This window comes from Drosophila melanogaster, chromosome 2L (assembly GCF_000001215.4).
Source record: "Drosophila melanogaster chromosome 2L".
NCBI lineage: Eukaryota > Metazoa > Arthropoda > Insecta > Diptera > Drosophilidae > Drosophila > Drosophila melanogaster.
The window spans coordinates 7010518-7027473 of NT_033779.5; the positions used below are offsets into that span (position 1 = coordinate 7010518).

The 16956-nt window shown below is 45.2% G+C and overlaps 5 protein-coding genes across 9 annotated transcripts; 3 read left to right on the forward strand and 2 right to left on the reverse strand.

Moving 5' to 3' along the window:
- The first annotated feature begins 1744 nt into the window (after nucleotides 1-1744).
- CG43321 (uncharacterized protein) lies at nucleotides 1745-2286 on the forward strand. Its single transcript, NM_001258996.2, has one exon. The coding sequence runs from the start codon at nucleotides 1810-1812 to the stop codon at nucleotides 2005-2007; it is 198 nt and encodes a 65-aa protein (NP_001245925.1). The 5' UTR covers nucleotides 1745-1809; the 3' UTR covers nucleotides 2008-2286.
- Nucleotides 2287-2878: 592 nt separating this feature from the next.
- On the forward strand, nucleotides 2879-4220 carry CG43322 (uncharacterized protein). Its single transcript, NM_135248.3, has 2 exons — nucleotides 2879-3065; nucleotides 3136-4220. The coding sequence occupies exons 1-2, from the start codon at nucleotides 2979-2981 to the stop codon at nucleotides 4126-4128; spliced, it is 1080 nt and encodes a 359-aa protein (NP_609092.1). The 5' UTR covers nucleotides 2879-2978; the 3' UTR covers nucleotides 4129-4220.
- Gart (GART trifunctional enzyme) lies at nucleotides 4106-13381 on the reverse strand. Of its 3 annotated transcripts, none has more exons than NM_001298769.1 (7): nucleotides 13012-13381; nucleotides 8618-8865; nucleotides 7914-8563; nucleotides 7632-7857; nucleotides 7028-7449; nucleotides 5920-6969; nucleotides 4106-5857 (listed from the first exon to the last, which is right to left on the reverse strand). In NM_001298769.1, exons 1-7 carry the CDS (start codon nucleotides 13186-13188, stop codon nucleotides 4569-4571), a joined length of 4062 nt encoding a protein of 1353 aa, NP_001285698.1. In that variant the 5' UTR covers nucleotides 13189-13381; the 3' UTR covers nucleotides 4106-4568. The 3 variants fall into 3 exon arrangements, with proteins under 3 accessions (NP_001285698.1, NP_523497.2, NP_001014477.1); NM_078773.3 differs by having other exon boundaries at nucleotides 4344-5857; NM_001014477.2 differs by lacking the exons at nucleotides 4106-5857; nucleotides 5920-6969; nucleotides 7028-7449 and having other exon boundaries at nucleotides 7570-7857.
- Pcp (Pupal cuticle protein) lies at nucleotides 11165-11953 on the forward strand. The gene is made up of 2 exons (NM_057325.3): nucleotides 11165-11209; nucleotides 11281-11953. Exons 1-2 carry the CDS (start codon nucleotides 11198-11200, stop codon nucleotides 11821-11823), a joined length of 555 nt encoding a protein of 184 aa, NP_476673.1. The 5' UTR covers nucleotides 11165-11197; the 3' UTR covers nucleotides 11824-11953.
- Nucleotides 13382-14311: 930 nt separating the features above from the next.
- On the reverse strand, nucleotides 14312-16872 carry CG31908 (uncharacterized protein). Of its 3 annotated transcripts, NM_164727.2 has the most exons (4): nucleotides 16677-16770; nucleotides 16207-16464; nucleotides 15640-16118; nucleotides 14312-15301 (listed from the first exon to the last, which is right to left on the reverse strand). In NM_164727.2, the coding sequence occupies exons 2-4, from the start codon at nucleotides 16258-16260 to the stop codon at nucleotides 14656-14658; spliced, it is 1179 nt and encodes a 392-aa protein (NP_723240.1). In that variant the 5' UTR covers nucleotides 16261-16464; nucleotides 16677-16770; the 3' UTR covers nucleotides 14312-14655. The 3 variants fall into 3 exon arrangements, with proteins under 3 accessions (NP_723240.1, NP_001285699.1, NP_723239.1); NM_001298770.1 differs by having other exon boundaries at nucleotides 16207-16872; NM_164726.2 differs by having other exon boundaries at nucleotides 16207-16770.
- Nucleotides 16873-16956: the final 84 nt, after the last annotated feature.

Genomic DNA, 16956 nt, shown 5'->3' on the forward strand with positions numbered 1-16956 from the left:
ACAAACGCTACCTAACCGATGTTGGCCAAATGCGTGGGCTACACCGCCTAGACGGGATTAGCTGCGGCGTCCTTGTTTCTTGGGAAATTTCGTTTAATTGCCGAGGACATGTGAAGTCGGAGGTGGGTTTTTACCCTCCCTTGATTTTGGGTTGCTTGCTGTTTTCAAACATTCGCACGCAACGGAAGCGGTGGCCGAACGAAAGACTCAAGCAACGAACTTGCTAAAAGGGTTGGCTAACAAAGTAGAGAGCACCATAAAAGTGGGATTGTTACACTTGGCCCTTGGAATCCTTTGGCACTTCTTGCTGCCTCTGTTTGGTTACACACTGCTCTCTCTTGTCCCATTATTTTTTTTATGAAGTCATAAACTGTGCAAAACGTGCGAAATGCTAAACGGAAATGGAATCTACAAATGATCAACAAAAACTACTCATTTAATAGTTAGGGTTATTGCAGGTACTTTTTCAAATCAAGATTATCTTCTCTTTTAAATAACTTCTAAAATTTCTCCCGCAAGTTATCCTTTTTTGTGTGTATAGTTTTCAAAGTGCTTCAAGGATATTCATTGTTTTTAGTATCGATGGCCATTAGAAGATCTTATGCCTTTTTATATTTTGTTCGTATATGTAACCTTACGTCACATCCGTCGCTAAAAGGAATTTCGCACTCGTTTCTTAGGAATTCTATAGAATTGCGCACAACAATTACTATTTATGGTGGGATTTCCCAACCCGAAGGATTTCTATTAAGGAACACTTTATCTCTGTGTGGATGAAGAGTCCAAAAAGGCAAATTGAAGGGGCTTAAGAAAAATTTTGATAACAGTGAGAAACCATCAATGAAAAGTCAGCTGGGATTCTTAGACAAAAAATCAATTCTATATTTGTGGTATGTAAATGATTATTCAATGTTAACTCAATCTTAACTAAATACCATTGTTTGCACTTGGACCTGGTTAAAACCAATTAACTTAGCCGATGAGAATAGCCGAATTTAGAGTTAATTAATTTTAGTTTATCATTCCTTTAACAAGAATGATTTATTAAGCTTTTCACTTCCTTTCTTTTCAAATTAAAAATAAATGCTTGTAAACAGATAAAACGAAAATGATGATAAATAATGCACTGCTTCCAGTAGAAATATAAAGCAGATAAATCGATCCAATTTACACATCCACTGGAATAAAACAATTTAATTATAGGGTACACGCGATCATTAGACTCCCATCTATCCATTTTCGAATAAGTTTTTACTTCCTTCTCAAAAACAGGTCATGATTATTATTTCGGTGCAATTAAAATGTGTCTTGACTTCTTAGGAAGTAGAAAAGGAAATTTAGTTTTCCTAATGCTAAAGCATTAGTTAAGGGAATATGAATAAAGGGAACTATCTAATTACATTTAAAACTTGTTTAGTTTTACAATTCCTTTTGAAAACACAAATTCTTTCCAAATGACACCTTTTATTCTACGCTCCGTTAATCAACAAACAAACACAACACTGCTGCAGGTCGAATATTAAAATAAAAGGCAATACCCTTCCTTAGACGGAAATGTAGACAATTGCAAGCCAATTGAAGAGGGACGATCAGACGGTTGACAAAATCAGTCGTTTGAGCCAGCAGAACGGAAGTTCCATATAGGGCGCACACTCAAATATTCCGATGAGGGTTTTGGATCCGCGTTTAGGTTCTGGGGCGTGCCTGTCCCAATTTGGCCGGAGAAAGTCTTGAAATTTCTATCAGAATAATGTCGTATTCCATTTCCGAACACACACTAAAATCAGTTACCGAAATAAAAACACAAAAATGCCATTTCGTGGAGACAACTTCAAGGACTTTAAAGAAATAAATAAAATTCGAAAGGAGAACAATAAATACAAGTACATCGCTGTTTTCATCACAGTTATACCCGGCATTATATTGGGCGGATTTATGGGCAAGAAATTGGCCCAATTCCTCGAAGTATTTGATCTTTATGCGCCCGATGTCTCGGAAGATGATTAATATAACAACCATGGCGCATATGGAACTTCTACATGGTGAACCAAATGAATTTGGAGCAAACTTGTGCATATCCTGTTTGGATATATGCTAATGTGCCAATCCAAACAGGCCAAACGGGATGCTAGGAAAGAAAACTCAACGCAAACAACTGCCCAGACCGGTAACCAAATTCAAAGCAGGGTAATAAGTGCACAGATCAATTGAATCATAATTAGTGCAAAGAGCTCAAAATCAAACAAGTTTTTAACAATAAATGTGCCTTTTCATTCATGTATTTAGAATGGTTTCTTTCTAGGGAAGGTGTCCATTTCATATTAAGCATCTTACCCAACGTCAGCTTTATATTTTATAATTCAAGATTTTTTAGTGTAGGTCGCGCAATTAAATAATTTTTAATTATGACACAATTACCTAGAACAAACGCGAGTTTCCAGTCTATGTAGAGCATGAATTGTAGTTTGAATTGCAGATGAGCGTTGCTCGCCCGCAGATTTGGTCATCGCCAGGCTTTAATTGCAACTAGTAAGTGTGGAAATTTGCTTCTTTAGATTTGGGTTAGACTTTCATTTAGAACAAGCACGCATACATTTAACAAATTTCGTATACTAACATGCTAAATATGTGCACACATTTATCAGTACTCGTACACCTAGCTTATATTTTTATTTTGCCATTCTTACTTTTAAATATTTCTTGGTTCTCAAATATTATGATCTCAAAAAACATAACGTTTGGCATAATTCAAATAATTAAATTTGATGCATCCCTGGAGTGACTATAACGGCTAAAATACTAAAAATGTCTTGCAGTATTTTTATACTACACCTACACCTACAAAACAAAACAACTATTATCAACAGCTGATCGCACGAAAAACATAAACAAATGGTTTAGGTTGTAGAATTTCCTTTAATGTCAGACAGCGTAGCTCGAAAATTGTTTAGAAAATAACTCCATAAAGTGTAGTAAAAATGTGGTTGGCTGGGAATCTGTTCAAAGGATCCGTAGCAATCAGATTCGGTCGCTTGCTGCATCTCAAGCGCAAGGAGGTTTATATGGTGAGTACAAGTTGTCTCAAGATTTCTAGCATTTCGAACCATTATGCAATATTGCACCTGCTATCTTTAGGAATGCTTCCGCATCCTGGGCGTTCACGAATCAGCTGATCAGAATACGGTACGCCACGCCTACTTGGATCTGGTGAAACGGGTGCATCCCGATTCGGGAACGGAGGAGGCCAGTGCCGAACGCTTCCAGCAGGTGGACGAGGCTTTCCGTGTGCTGCAGGAAAAGTTCGCCAAGGGAAGGCGAAACATTCAGGAGGACGAGGAGGGGGCCATGGAGTTTGACATCAAGCATACGGCGCCGCAGCACCGGCAATATCTGTCCAACGAGGGCATCGGAGTGGGAACTCCATTTCAGCGGCAAAAGCAGTACCAGCAGGTGCGCGCCATGAAGGCTCAGGAACGCGTCCTGGAGCACCGCATCGACAAGGCGGCTGCCGGAGAGAAAACACTAATGTCCAAGGGCGGCAGCCACTTTCGGAAACATGCTATTAAGACCAAGTACGGTATTGATCGTGTGGTCGAGGATCTCATTCAGGAGGCCATGTCCAAGGGTGACTTTAACAATCTAAACGGGTCTGGAAAGCCCCTGTCCTCGGCTCAGTCGCAGAATCCCTATCTGGACTTTACGACCCACAAGTTGAACAAGATTATGTTAGACAACGGCTTCACGCCGGAATGGATAAGCCTGGGCAAGGATATTCGCGATGCGATTGCTCAGCTGAAGACGAAACTGCGCCAGGAGCGCAAATACTACGGCGAATGGCCATTGCAGCGCCCGGACGATCTGGCAGCCTGGAAAATATTCACGCTGAATCACCAGGACGATGTGAAGCAATTGAACAAACTCATTGACAAGTACAATCTAATAGTGCCCATTCTGGAAAATCAGTTCTTTCGCCTGCATCTCGACAGAATGGCCGAACCTATATTTAAGGATCCGGAATTGCAACGTAACGTAATCAGACCCGAAATGAAATCTAAGCCCAGCAGCAATCTAGAGAATCAGGGCAGCGCTAGTACAAGTTTATTTTCCCTAATTAGCAAACTATTGTAATTAAAAATGTGTGATTGTAAAATATGTGATATTAGATGTAGATTAAGGTGCTGTACGTTTATGTGTACAATATATGTACGAAATAGTTCAATAATCCAAGAGACCTTTTTGTTATTATAACATTAAAATCATTGATATGTTCTTTGTTGTAAATCGAGTGATAAAAAATATTGGATTTTTTTATATATAGTTTAATTAATGTGTACAAATTTTTTGCGATTTTTTTAATCAAACTTGAAGTTTATTAATATATTTTTGTAGTTTTTATATAAAAAGAAACGCAGCCTAAACCTATAAAAATTGCTATACAACTTATTAACGTCAAATTATCGCTGAATGTTCAAGATTATAATTATAACTAATTTGACAAAAAGTCTTCGAGTAAGATAAACTCATCCCTGCTTGTTATATTTAAATTGTCAGGTTTCACAAGCTGGCATTTACTGACTGCTGACTTCCGGAGAAATGAGAGCTGTTCCGTTGACCAACATTGCTAATGCCCTTGGAAAAGCCCAGTGCTCAGCCTTGTGGATGCGTTGGGTCAGCGAATCCTCGTCGTCATCGGGCAAAATGGGAACAGCAGCCTGAACAATGATCGCTCCCGTGTCCACACCCTCGTCCACGAAGTGAACCGTGCAGCCGGACTCCTTTTCGCCCGCCTCCAAGGCCTGCTTCTGGACATGCAGACCAGGATACTTGGGCAGCAGCGAGGGATGGATATTGACGAGCCGTCCACGCCACTCTCGAACGAATGGAGCACTCAGGACACGCATGAAGCCGGCAAGGCAGATCAAATCCACACGAGCCGCCTTCAGATTTCGCGTAAGTTCCGCATCATAGACCTCTCGGCTAGCGAAATCCTTGTGGGAGATGACCAACGAAGGTATTCCGGCTTGCGTGGCTCGCTGCAGACCCAGAACACCAGTCTTATTGCTGATTACCAGCACAACATCGGCATGGATACCCTGTGCCGAGTCGCGCGTTGCATCAATTAGTGCTTGCAGGTTGCTGCCCGTTCCCGAAATGAGAACAGCAACTCGTTTCCGACGCTGCGAGAGCATCTTCTGTGTCCTGGCCAATGATGCCTCAAAGTTCTGGACCACCACCTGCGACTTCTTCGGATCCTTGCGTGCCACCACCTCGCCGACCACAGCTGCTCTTTGCGGATAACGCAGCTCCTTAAGAACGTCCTCGACTTCCGTCGGGGCCACCACCAGAACCATCCCCAAGCCGCAGTTATATGTGCGCTGCAGCTCAGTGGAGCTGATATTTCCGGCCGCTGCAAGCCAGGCGAAAACGGGCGGAAGCTGGAACTTATTGGCATCCAGGCGCACGGCCAAATCCTTACGCAATACTCGCGGTATATTCTCGCTCAGGCCTCCTCCTGTGATGTGGGCTAGTGCCTTGATGCCGTGTTTTCCGCGGGACAGCAGAGTGGACAATGCCTTGACATAGATCTTGGTGGGCACCAGCAGCTCCTCGCCCAGCGTCTTATCACTAAAGGGCGCCTTGTCATGCAGACCCAAGCCCACTCGCTTCAAAACGGCGTGAACCAAACTAAATCCGTTGCTGTGGACGCCAGACGAAGGTAAGCCGATGAGCACATCTCCGGGCTGGATTTCATCCAAAAGGGGTAGAATTCCGGTGTGTTCTGCTATGCCCAAGGCGAAACCAGCCAGATCATAGACCTGGGGTTCGTACAGGAGCGGCAGAGCGGCACTATGTGAGTCTGGAGGAGATTGGACAAAGCATAAAGCATTTGTATATAAAAAGATACCAAGCCACACTTACCAATGAAACTGCTGTTCGCCTGCCTGGCACCCTCTTGGACCCCGGAGTGAACCTCCTTGGCCAACTGCTCCTGCCAGTGCCCGCAGGCATAGTAGCTTGAGAAACTGATTGGCTCGGCTCCATTGCAGAGGATGTCGTTGACGCACATGGCCACCAAATCGATACCCACGCTCGTGTTGCGATTCGTTTGCTGCGCTATTTTCAGCTTGGTGCCCACTCCATCGGTGCCCAGGATGAGTATGGGGTCCTTGTAGTGGGTGGGTATGCGCGTGAGCCGACGTCCAGCTGCGTTTTCAAAGCATTCCTCGCGAGGAGCTGATAAATCCGAGTTGGAAGGCAGTTTCTTGAGCTCTTCGGGCAATTCCCGATCGCCGAGACCACCGAACGGCGAGGCCACCTTCTCCAGTTGCTCCACAAAGTTGCGCACCTGGACAGGTGATCCACTAACCTTTGACCGCCGTTGCAGGACGCCCAGTACTTTGGCTCCCGGAAGGGACGTTCGCCACAGCTGACTTGACTGAGGCAGGATCAGAACCATGCCAATGCCGCAGTTGTGCCGCTCTAGAATTGTTTGGGCACTCAGCTTTAGCTTTCCGGCCAGCCAACCAAAGATTTTGGGCACTGGGACGGCACCGAAATCCAGCGTTGTCTCAAATCCATCGGGAAGCAGACGGAGGATATCGTTTAGCAGACCATGGGTCACGTGAGCCACCGACTTGATCTCATCTCCTTTCTGAAGATGAGGCAACAGCTGCTGGACATACAGTTGGGTGGGCGTGGCTAAGACATGGGCCAAGGTCAGCCCATCGTCGCCTCCGTCCACGGGAGAACGCTCTCTGAGATTCACTTTGGATGCCGCCAACTGGGTGAGTATTTCATTGAAGCCGGCGCAATGAAGCCCAGATGATGGCAGACCGATGAGTAAGTCACCCGGCTGGTAAAGATCGAAACGGGGCAGGATTCGAGACTGCTCCACTATGCCAACACAATAGCCAGCCATGTCGTGTTGACCGGGAGCATATAGAGAAGGCATCTCTGCAGTCTCACCACCTGAAGAGAAATTTCAAATTAATCGATGGATTTTAGAGGAGCTCGGTCATGTGCTCACCCACTAAGGCGCACCGCGCATCCCGGCAGCCATCAGCCATTCCCTTGACCAACTGGGCGGCCAATGGAACTTGCAGCTTGCCACAGGCAATGTAGTCCAGAAAGGCGACCGGCTCGGCACCCACTTCCAGGACATCATTAGCAGCCAAGGCAAACAGGTCGTAGCCCACATTTTCATACAATTCGTGCGTCAGGGCAAGATGGATCTTGGCTCCGACTCCCTGAGTGGCCTCAGCAATGACTGGCTCCTTGTAGGTGAGTTCCTTCAAACGGAACAGTCCTCCAAATCCACCCAAGCCGCCAATCACGCCCGGGCGCTGGGTACCCCGAGACAAGGGCTTGATGCGTTGCACCAGTGCATCTCCAGCATCGATGTCCACTCCGCTGTCCTTGTAACTCAACCCCGGGGTGCTGGCACTGGCACTACGTATGGAAAGGATACGGAAGAAGATAGTAGTAGCTGATCAAAAGGTCACATCAAATAGGATTGTTAGGAAATGAGATGTAGTGAGAAACCTTTGATAAGTAAACTAGATAAAAATTAAAATCTTGGTTGCTTTATTTGAACTGAGTCTTGATGCATGATGTGATCCACTTGTAATTACATTTTGAACGCCTTCTGGGCAATGTCCGTTCGGTACTGAGCTCCAGAGCCCGAAAAACTGATGCTGCCAGCCAATTTGGTTGCCTTCGCAGCAGCCTCCTTCAAGCTGCCGTCCAGAGCGATCGCGATGAGGACGCGACCGCCATTGGTTAGGGCTTCCTTTTGTGCATTCACGGCAAGGCCGCTGTGAAAGACCAGTTGGGTGGGTGTATTGGCAGCCGGAAGTCCTGAAAGTACGATACAAGCTATTATGAAGATCTAAGGGAAATGGTGAAAATCTTACCCGATATGATGCAACCCTTTGTGGAGGTCTCCGGATAGCCAGCACTGGCCAGGATCACACCAACGGCACTCACTCCATTGCGCCATTGCAGGGGAATCTTGTCCAGCTTTCCGCTGCAACAAGCCTCCATCACATCGAACAGATCGCTTTCGAGCAGCGGCAGAATCACCTGGGTCTCGGGATCTCCAAACCGGCAGTTAAACTCCAGCACACGGGGACCATCGCGTGTCAGCATGAGTCCCGCATAGAGTACACCCTGGTAGTTGATCCTCTCCTTGATCAGACCCTGCACAGCCCGCTCCAGCACGGCCTTTTGCACCAGTTCCAGTGCTGGCTGGCTGATCAACGGACAAGGGCAGTAGGCGCCCATGCCGCCGGTGTTTGGTCCAGTATCGCCATTGCCCAGTCGCTTGTGATCCTGCGCTGGCAGCATGGCACGCACACTTTTGCCATCGGTGAAGGCCAGAACGGAAACCTCTTCGCCCTCCAGTAGCTCCTCCACCACCAGCGTGGCGCCAGCCTGACCGTATTTCAGATCTCCCAGGATCTCGTCCACCGCCTGGCAGGCCTCCTTCGCATTGGCGGCCACCACCACGCCCTTTCCGGCGGCCAATCCAGCAGCTTTCACCACCAGAGCTGGATACGGAGCGCTATTTGATAAAGATATTTTAAAAGGATTTCTTTCAAAGCATATAAGTTGGTACCTTCTTATGAATGCCTTGGCCTTTTCGGTGTCTGTGAAACTTTCGTAACGCGCTGTGGGAATCCCATGGCGCAGCATAAAGTCCTTGGCCCACTTCTTGTCCGCCTCGATTTGGGCACCTTGCTTGCCGGGTCCAAAGCAGGGAATTCCAGCGCTCTGCAGCACATCGCCCAAACCCAAAGCCAAGGGATCTTCGGGTCCCACAACCACTAGGGCTATCTGGTTCTCCTTGCTCCATTTAGCAATGGCCTTTAAAAGAGGCGATTAAAATTAAGTTAGTAAAATAAACTAATCAATTCTTAAATGTTTTCAATTTAATAATACGAAAGGTACTCCTCTTTGTGCAGTGATTCATAATTTCGTAACAAATATAAAGCAATTCATTTGGATTATTCCAGATCATCCAGAACAATACCAACCCGACAAGCTTGTTGTGATGAAATATATAATCCAATAACCGATGTTAAAATTACTTAATTGACATTGTAATCGCGTTTACAACTGATGCACTGATAAATTCTCGCCAAAAAGTTATCATTTTTGTGGGATCCGGCAGTCGGGATCTCAGAATTTGCATCGTAATCGTGTTGATTCCAAAAGCAATCTTCACTTTTGAGATCATAATTGGTTTTTCCAATCAAACCGGGTCACGATCGTCCGCCATCTCTTGGGATCCTCATTGTTTTAGGTTGTTTTCGACTTTTTGAGGCAACCACATTCCAAGTCAAAGATAACACTCCTCTAAGTACCCAACCGGTTCCATCGTCAATTTGTCGCCAAAATACTAAATGCCTTCCTAATTGTTTTGCCATTAAACTGGGTCTGTGGGTGCATTGTCTTCGCACTTGGCGTATCGATGGCGATGATGAACTGACTCAGGCGCCAGCTATGTCAGCCATGTCAACAAACCAAGTTAATCCCAGCTTGATCGCTGGTCCGGTTTCGATATCGGTTTCGGATTCGAATGCGGAGCCGTCAATATCGTTAGTCAGCTCTAATTCGAATTGGCGCCAACGCAGCGCCGGATTACCACCCCGCGCACTGGCCTGCGTTCCAGACCATTTAGCACCTGGGAAGCTCATCCTCATCCCGATTTCCTGACCCCCGTCCATTTCATCCGGTTGACCGTATCTCGTTTCCCAGGGTTCAAGAACGTTCACACAAAATGACGCTTTTATTGGCCCATTTGGCTTTCCAAATTAAGCGCGATTTGGCAAACCCGGCCAAGGTTTTAATTTCCCGTAACGAAGATTGCCAAGATCTTATGACAGATGATTTGGAACCGCAGAAGTAAAAAGATCAACAACTTTTATATCTGTTCAGTTCTGGTAAGACTCGCATTCTCCGACTGGCTCTATCCAAATTTGGCTAGAACGTTTTCGCCTTTATGCTTTACAGAGTGCGCTCATGATTTACTGTATTATATGCAAATTAAGTGCGGGAGAATTGGTTGGTGGGTATATGGCTACCAGGAGGGGGGAGGGGACAGGAGGTCTGGAGCGGAATGCTGCCACATTTGTCTGCGGATAAGTACGGAATTAGATACGCTTTGCTGAATTAGTCGGACGGGTTTTGTGATCGGCCAAAAGAAGTATCATCCAGGGGATAGCAGGAAACTGCGTCTGCTGTTTTGCTGCCAAGTGATTGAATTATATGCTTGATGATAAAAATCCAAAGATCATTTATCAGAATACCTATGCTTATGCAATTTCTAAGAATAACCATGCAAATAAAGTCAGCGCAAAATGTTGCGTATCAAGTCGAAGAAGTAATTAAGCTTAATTAACCCAAAATTGGCATTTCGGCTGTAAAGCGTTACTTAACTGGAAAGTCATTTCCTTTATAACTAATTTGCGTTTAGGACGTCATATTACAAAAAGTCTATCGGTTATATGAAAATTCCGAACATAAATTTAAGCTCAAATGACTATTATTAAATTAACTAACTGTCAGCGAATCGTGGTGGTAGCTAATTTGTAGTTCATACCATCGATCATTCAAAAACAAAAGTTACATTTACTACACATCTTGAAAACATCGACAATACGATTTTTACGACACTGCAGTTCAACGATCGTTATGGTATTTAGAGCTCCTTGGGATGGTAAGTCGAGCCGGGCAATATGGGATTTTCAAGATCAGCCACAATACATATCAAATTGTAAGTGCCCCAACCTTCGAGTAGGGCATAACCATCCATCCATTCACGAATGTTTCATTTAGGTTTTACTCGGCTTTCCGTTTTGCCGAACTCCACACCGTCCCACACTTTTGGGAATTGCAGCGGCGACAACGACAAATAACGCCGTTGATACCTATATAAAATAATTCCTATAAGAAATAAAATCATTTTATTTATGACTGACTAAGGCGACCAGCAGCGATGAGATGTTTGTAGATGGAGACGATCATGACGATGACGAGCGGAGATGGAGATGGAAACGGCAACGGCAACGGCAACTCGGAACTGGGTTTCCGAGGCGATGTATAGCCAAAAATCCGCTGGTGAGCGGATGGATATAAAAACGAAAGCGTCCGAGAAGCAGGCAAGCAGTTTAGAACCAAACTCGAACGCGACACCATGTATTTGCTTGTAAGCATCACCTGGGAATTTCCCGAAATTGGATTATAATCGCCGACTCTCGTCTCGAATCCCGCCCACAGGTGAACTTCATCGTTGCGCTGGCCGTGCTGCAGGTGCAAGCCGGCTCATCCTACATTCCGGACTCGGATCGCAACACACGCACCCTGCAGAACGATCTGCAGGTGGAGCGGGATGGCAAGTATCGGTATGCCTACGAGACCTCCAATGGCATTTCCGCATCGCAGGAGGGATTGGGTGGCGTGGCCGTACAGGGCGGCAGTAGTTACACATCACCCGAGGGCGAAGTAATTAGTGTGAACTATGTGGCCGATGAGTTTGGCTATCATCCCGTGGGCGCACATATACCCCAGGTGCCGGACTACATACTGCGCTCCCTGGAGTACATTAGGACGCATCCCTACCAGATCAAGGACTACTACACCGGGGAGCTGAAGACCGTGGAGCACGATGCAGCCGCCTTTAATGTGTACACACGCAACATTCAGGATCATACGATCCCCCAATCCCGACCGAGCACCACGCCCAAGACCATTTACCTCACCCATCCGCCCACGACCACGTCGCGACCTCTGCGCCAAAGACGAGCTCTTCCGACGCACTGATGATCGATGGACGTGATTCTTTGGCGGGGCAAGGGGCTGGTCTCTTCGGCGGCCAGCGGGCGAATCTGTGAATTTTGATCTAAACAATTAATTAAGCCACGAACAATAAATAGAAGTGCTAAGCAAACATAAGCTAAAGTGTAATCGATCTGTCGAGTTGTCTGCTGGGGATCATGGATCACATCATGGAGCGACATAAACAATTTTGGGTATTCGATTCTGTTTATGGCAGAGCAATCAATTTGAAAGAAGTCTGTCCCAAGCATTCCATTGAAATGCGAGCAATTGAGACTGAAAGTTAATAATTGATATTGAGTTTAAGAATTAGGGGAATCCTATTAAGCTGTTGAACCAATATATTTTGGCAATTCAAATTTCCATATTTAATAACGAACCAAATAACACCTGTTGTCCGCGCTTTAAAGTCTATAAATGATGGGATCGTAAAAGTCGCATTTGAAAGATATAATTTAAAGGAATAAAAAGTGGAAAGGCCCAATTTAAAGGTAATTTTTGTATAATCTAAAATCGAATCTAAAATTTTTGCCACTGCTACCTGCTATAATTAATTAACCGAATTAAAGCAGATAATGTATTAAAACTGGTTTTTGGTTCACTTTCAGTTGTAGTTTTGTGTATTTTTGTGTATACCATTATTTAAGTTTGAAAAACGTTGTTAAATGAGTACTCAATGAACAAATGTATATGTTGTAATTTAATTTACTAATATGTAGATTATATATATATACAACAAATTAATACTTTACAAAATTAAGCAGTGGATGCATAGTGCAAAACTTTTTAAAAATATATTTCCAATAACGAGATAGATCACACATCACTTATCAGCCAGACGTGCAATCGCGCCCCCATGGCCCGTCTAAGGGTTAAGGCGTCGCGACGCACCAAGATTGGATGCAATGAAACGTTTTCCCAGCGTCTCGATTACGGATTTATGACTGCCGCTCAGCATAAAGGTGCTCGTCGAGCATGGAGTGCGTTTCTTACCACGACCAGAAGCCATAAAAGCGAATAATATCACTGGGTAACACCATTAAATGGCAACCAAACGCATTAAATGACGATAAATGAGCACCCGCTACCCAATTAACACACACATTTGCACATTTTCTTAGTAACTTTAGGAACCGCACGAAGGTCGCTCCAAGGTCGGCGTAACGAACCTACCTCGAAATCCTTAGGATCCAAGGTCTTGGCATCCAGATTCCGGCACTTCTCCACCAGCTGGATGCCATGGCTACCCGGCAGTGCGTATATTTGGGCCACCTTCGGAGATTGCGACAACTTCCAGCAGATCGCGTGCTCCCGACCGCCGCTGCCAATGACCAGAACGCGATGCGACATAATTCCGCTGGAGTGGAGGAACCACTAATCAGACTAATTCGACTTAATCACGTTTCCCCAGAGCAACAATAACACCAAACTAATGCGCACCCACGTGTTGATCGAAAAGCACGCGCAATTCGAAGTTTAAAGCCCGGTTCGGTTTCGAATTCGGATCAAACCGCTCGCTTCGACGCCTCTTTTTCAACTAAAATCTGGAATCGAGAAGTTGGAAACTAGGTAGGCACAGTATGTGTGTATGTATGTGCATAAATGTGTGAATATGAATACCCTATCCCATGCGCGCGATTATGTTTGTCTTCAGGTTCAGGGGCTGATAAGAGCGCTTCCAGTGGGTTGATTGCATTATTTTCTACACAGACGAAAATCAACTACATGGTAACTAGATTTCTCCTATATACATAGATGGTATAGTTCAAGTTGACATAGTAGTATAGTACATACCCTTTAAAAGTTGAACAAACAATTTCTGCCTGTGCTAGCGCATTTTTTTCCAGTGCAACCGCTGCTGTTTGTTGTTTTCGGCTGGGCGATTGGAAAAGTTGCTAATAAATAACAAAAACACGACGATAGCCTTTCGGGACCCCTGCAAAATCAACGATCGCTGGGGGTAAATGGAGCAATAACTCAAATTGCATTCGCTTATCAGGATCACTTTGTAAATCAAATAAACATCCGAAAGAACTGGAATTTTTCCTCAAAAAGTACATATGTATGTGTGTTGTTCTCTACTACCTTTATGCGAAATATTAGATCAGCTGTATGCTAAAAGCTCTTCTTTAACATACATATATGTATCTAGAATAAAAGCTCAAAGCTTAACGAGCTAACTCCCCGGCTAAGCTTTTAAGATCTGAAACTACTTTATCTACCATGCATTGAAAAACTATATTCATAATCCTAAAAATCACGAATAGCCTTTAGATACATACCATACACCACCATATTAGTCAGACAGTTGAATCGAAAATCATTAATGAGGTCGAAAACAAGTCGAATTTGAATCAACATCCGCTGATTAATTAGGTATTGAAAGGCAACAGGCAATAAATAAGATCGAATCTCGAGCTCAATGATTTGCGGGATCATTGCACTGCAAAAGCATAATCTTGCATCACATTTTAAAATTACCGTTTCGTTTTATTAGTATGCATTATACAAAATTTTGTGGTGTGAGTTGTAAATTTACAAAATATCTACCATAGTCCGTCATAAAATTTGTTTAAGATAGTTGTGGATACTCCTCGGGTCTAGCCAGTGGGTAGATCAACGAAAACGCGCCACATCGAACCTGAGTGCAAATCTGTGGCGACATTGAATCTCAGAATGCCGCGTGGGTTGCGCTTTTCGTTTGATTTTAATTTTTATATATATATATATGTAGAAACATGCATTTGGAATCGAAGTACCAAGTTGAAAATTAGAAGTTATTGAAATAGACAGGACTTGCTCCATTGCCGCAGTCTGTTACCGGCGCATCTGAAAGCCAATGGAGCCATTCGGACAGGGACCCTTGGGCAGGCGCAGGACTAGGTCGTTGAACGGATGCGGATGCTGGCCGAGCTGCTGCGCCTGATGATTCTGATGCTGCTGCTGATGCTGGTGCTGCTGCTGATGCTGCTGCTGGTGCTGCTGTGGCGACTGCAGCGACTGTTGGCGCAGGAGGGCGGCGGACACTGATCCGCCCACAACAGGTGACCAGCTCTGCTGCGGATTGGGCGACGACTGGGGCGGCGCCTGAGCTTGCATCCCAACACCGCCCAGTCCCGATCCTCCGCCTCCGTACGGCGGCAACCGTTGATTGAAATGCTGCGACGGCTGCTGCTGCTGTTGCTGCTGATGCTGATGCTGATGTTGCGGGTTATGCGGATAGTAGTAGTTAAGGCCAGGCTGATTGTGCAGTCCCGGGAAGTAGCTGTTGTAGTTATTATACATCGGCGTCACTTGGGACATTTTCGGTGCCGAACTCGAGCGGTGCATTCCGCCTCCTGGATGGCTACTATTGTTGTTGATGACGTTGTTGTTGCTGATCGCAGAGGGGGGAGTGACAGGCGGCGCCGCGGACGAAACAGCCACACTGCTGCTATTGACAGCTGGCGTGATGGGAGTGGCCCTAAAAAAACAACGAATATGTGCATATGTCTGATTAAATGTGGGTTTCTGTTTAGATATCTCTATAAATTAGACCAAATCATAAAGAAATATTCTAGTATCAAGAAAATATTTATAACAAAGTAAATTATATATATAAACATTGGTCAGTCTTCAACTTCTGAGTGAAATTTTAAGATTAACTTGGATATCGGCAAGATCCTGGTAGGTCATTTGGCTCCACCTATTAGTGTTGCGATGGTAAATATTGGTCAAACATAAAAGTTATGCTTTCTTAGTACCAAAATAAATCAAATAAAGTAAATTTGGAAACTAAATCAACTTGTTATTGCAACATACGGTTTGTCATCCTCCGGGTTTTTGGCAGCGCCCAGGATGCGCAGCCTGGCCTCGGCGTACTCCTGTTCTCGCTGCTTGAGCGTCTTGATGGGCTGCTTCGGTCGCATTCCGTTAATGTCCCGCCGCTCCTCCGCCTGGGCGGGCCGCCGCAGTATCTTGACGGTCTGGTTGCTGGTGGGCGTGCAATAGGTGGCCGCATCGTAGTCATTGGTCGTCTTGTGCAGCACCATCATGACGGGCTGCTGCTGTTGCTCCTGCTGGGTAGATGAGTCAACCTCTGCTGGCGGTACTTGGGGCTTCCGGGCAATGGTGATCTGCCGTGGCGGGGGATTCCCGCCCCCGTTTCCACCACCGCCGCCACCATCGCCGCTGCTCAGGATTTGTGAGGACTCCTGTACGCTCTGCGGCCGTTGGAGCAATTTCATTTTGTTGACAGGTGGGTCGCTCGTCTGCAGCTTTGTTTGCAGAGTCATAGAGAGCTGGGCAAGAAAAAATAAAAAAAAAGGGGGGGGGGTGTTCCATTGGTTATCAGGTATGATGCTCAATCACATCGCGTGGCGCACTCACCCCATCCTCGTCGATTTCCTCCCAGTTGTCTAACACATCCTCGCCATGGGACATCGTTCGACAAAGCACGTTGCTCGACTGCTGCTAGAATATATACTTCGGGTTTCGGTTGCGTTTTCGCTCACTTTCTTCTCTTGCGCCTGCTGCTGCAGCTCGCACTCTTACTGATACATGATTCCTTCGCACTTTTATCAGACATAAGTTATGCGTATGTTGGCAAGCACACTTTTTTCACGAAATTCGCACCCAAGAACCCTACTGAAAAAACAAAAAACAATACGCAACAATTTGGCCTGCTGCTAATGTCGTTCTCGTTGTTGTTGTTGTTGCTTTCCGTGGGCTAGTCTTCTTCTTGCTTATCAGGTCACAGCAAAAGTGACAGGTTTTGTTCGTTTGCACGGGAACTGGAAAAGTGGTTGCACTTTACTGGCCCAACCAGCACTGCGCCAGAAGATACTTGGCCCACCCACCTTTGATAGCCACACTTGTTAACCATTTATTTTTAACGCTTTATTAATAAAAGAAGTGTGTGGCCGCCGCCCGCGTTTCCCTGCGAATGTCGATGGAAATTTGGAATCGCAGAATGTCCGATAGACTGTGTAATCGAACGGGAAATTTAAAATTTGTTTTGCATGTAATTTTCTAACAATTTATTTTATTTATAATGACAATGTCGTGCAGAGCAAACTTTAAGTTATAAAGCTTGAAACGCTAAAAAGAAGAATGAACATTCTGTTTAATATTTCGATT

Coding starts and splice junctions, on each gene's coding strand:
- CG31908 (NM_001298770.1), bottom strand. CDS start 16,260: ATGTCCCATGGCGAGGATGTGTTAGACAACTGGGAGGAAATCGACGAG. Junction 16,119..16,206: donor AGGAAATCGACGAGGATGGG/GTGAGTGCGCCA, acceptor TTTCTTGCCCAG/CTCTCTATGACTCTGCAAAC. Junction 15,302..15,639: donor AACCCGGAGGATGACAAACC/GTATGTTGCAAT, acceptor TTGTTTTTTTAG/GGCCACTCCCATCACGCCAG.
- Gart (NM_001298769.1), bottom strand. CDS start 13,188: ATGTCGCATCGCGTTCTGGTCATTGGCAGCGGCGGTCGGGAGCACGCG. Junction 7,858..7,913: donor AAAGGGTTGCATCATATCGG/GTAAGATTTTCA, acceptor TCGTACTTTCAG/GACTTCCGGCTGCCAATACA. Junction 5,858..5,919: donor GGCGAACAGCAGTTTCATTG/GTAAGTGTGGCT, acceptor AATCTCCTCCAG/ACTCACATAGTGCCGCTCTG.
- CG43322 (NM_135248.3), top strand. CDS start 2,979: ATGTGGTTGGCTGGGAATCTGTTCAAAGGATCCGTAGCAATCAGATTC. Junction 3,066..3,135: donor AGCGCAAGGAGGTTTATATG/GTGAGTACAAGT, acceptor TGCTATCTTTAG/GAATGCTTCCGCATCCTGGG.
- CG43321 (NM_001258996.2), top strand. CDS start 1,810: ATGCCATTTCGTGGAGACAACTTCAAGGACTTTAAAGAAATAAATAAA.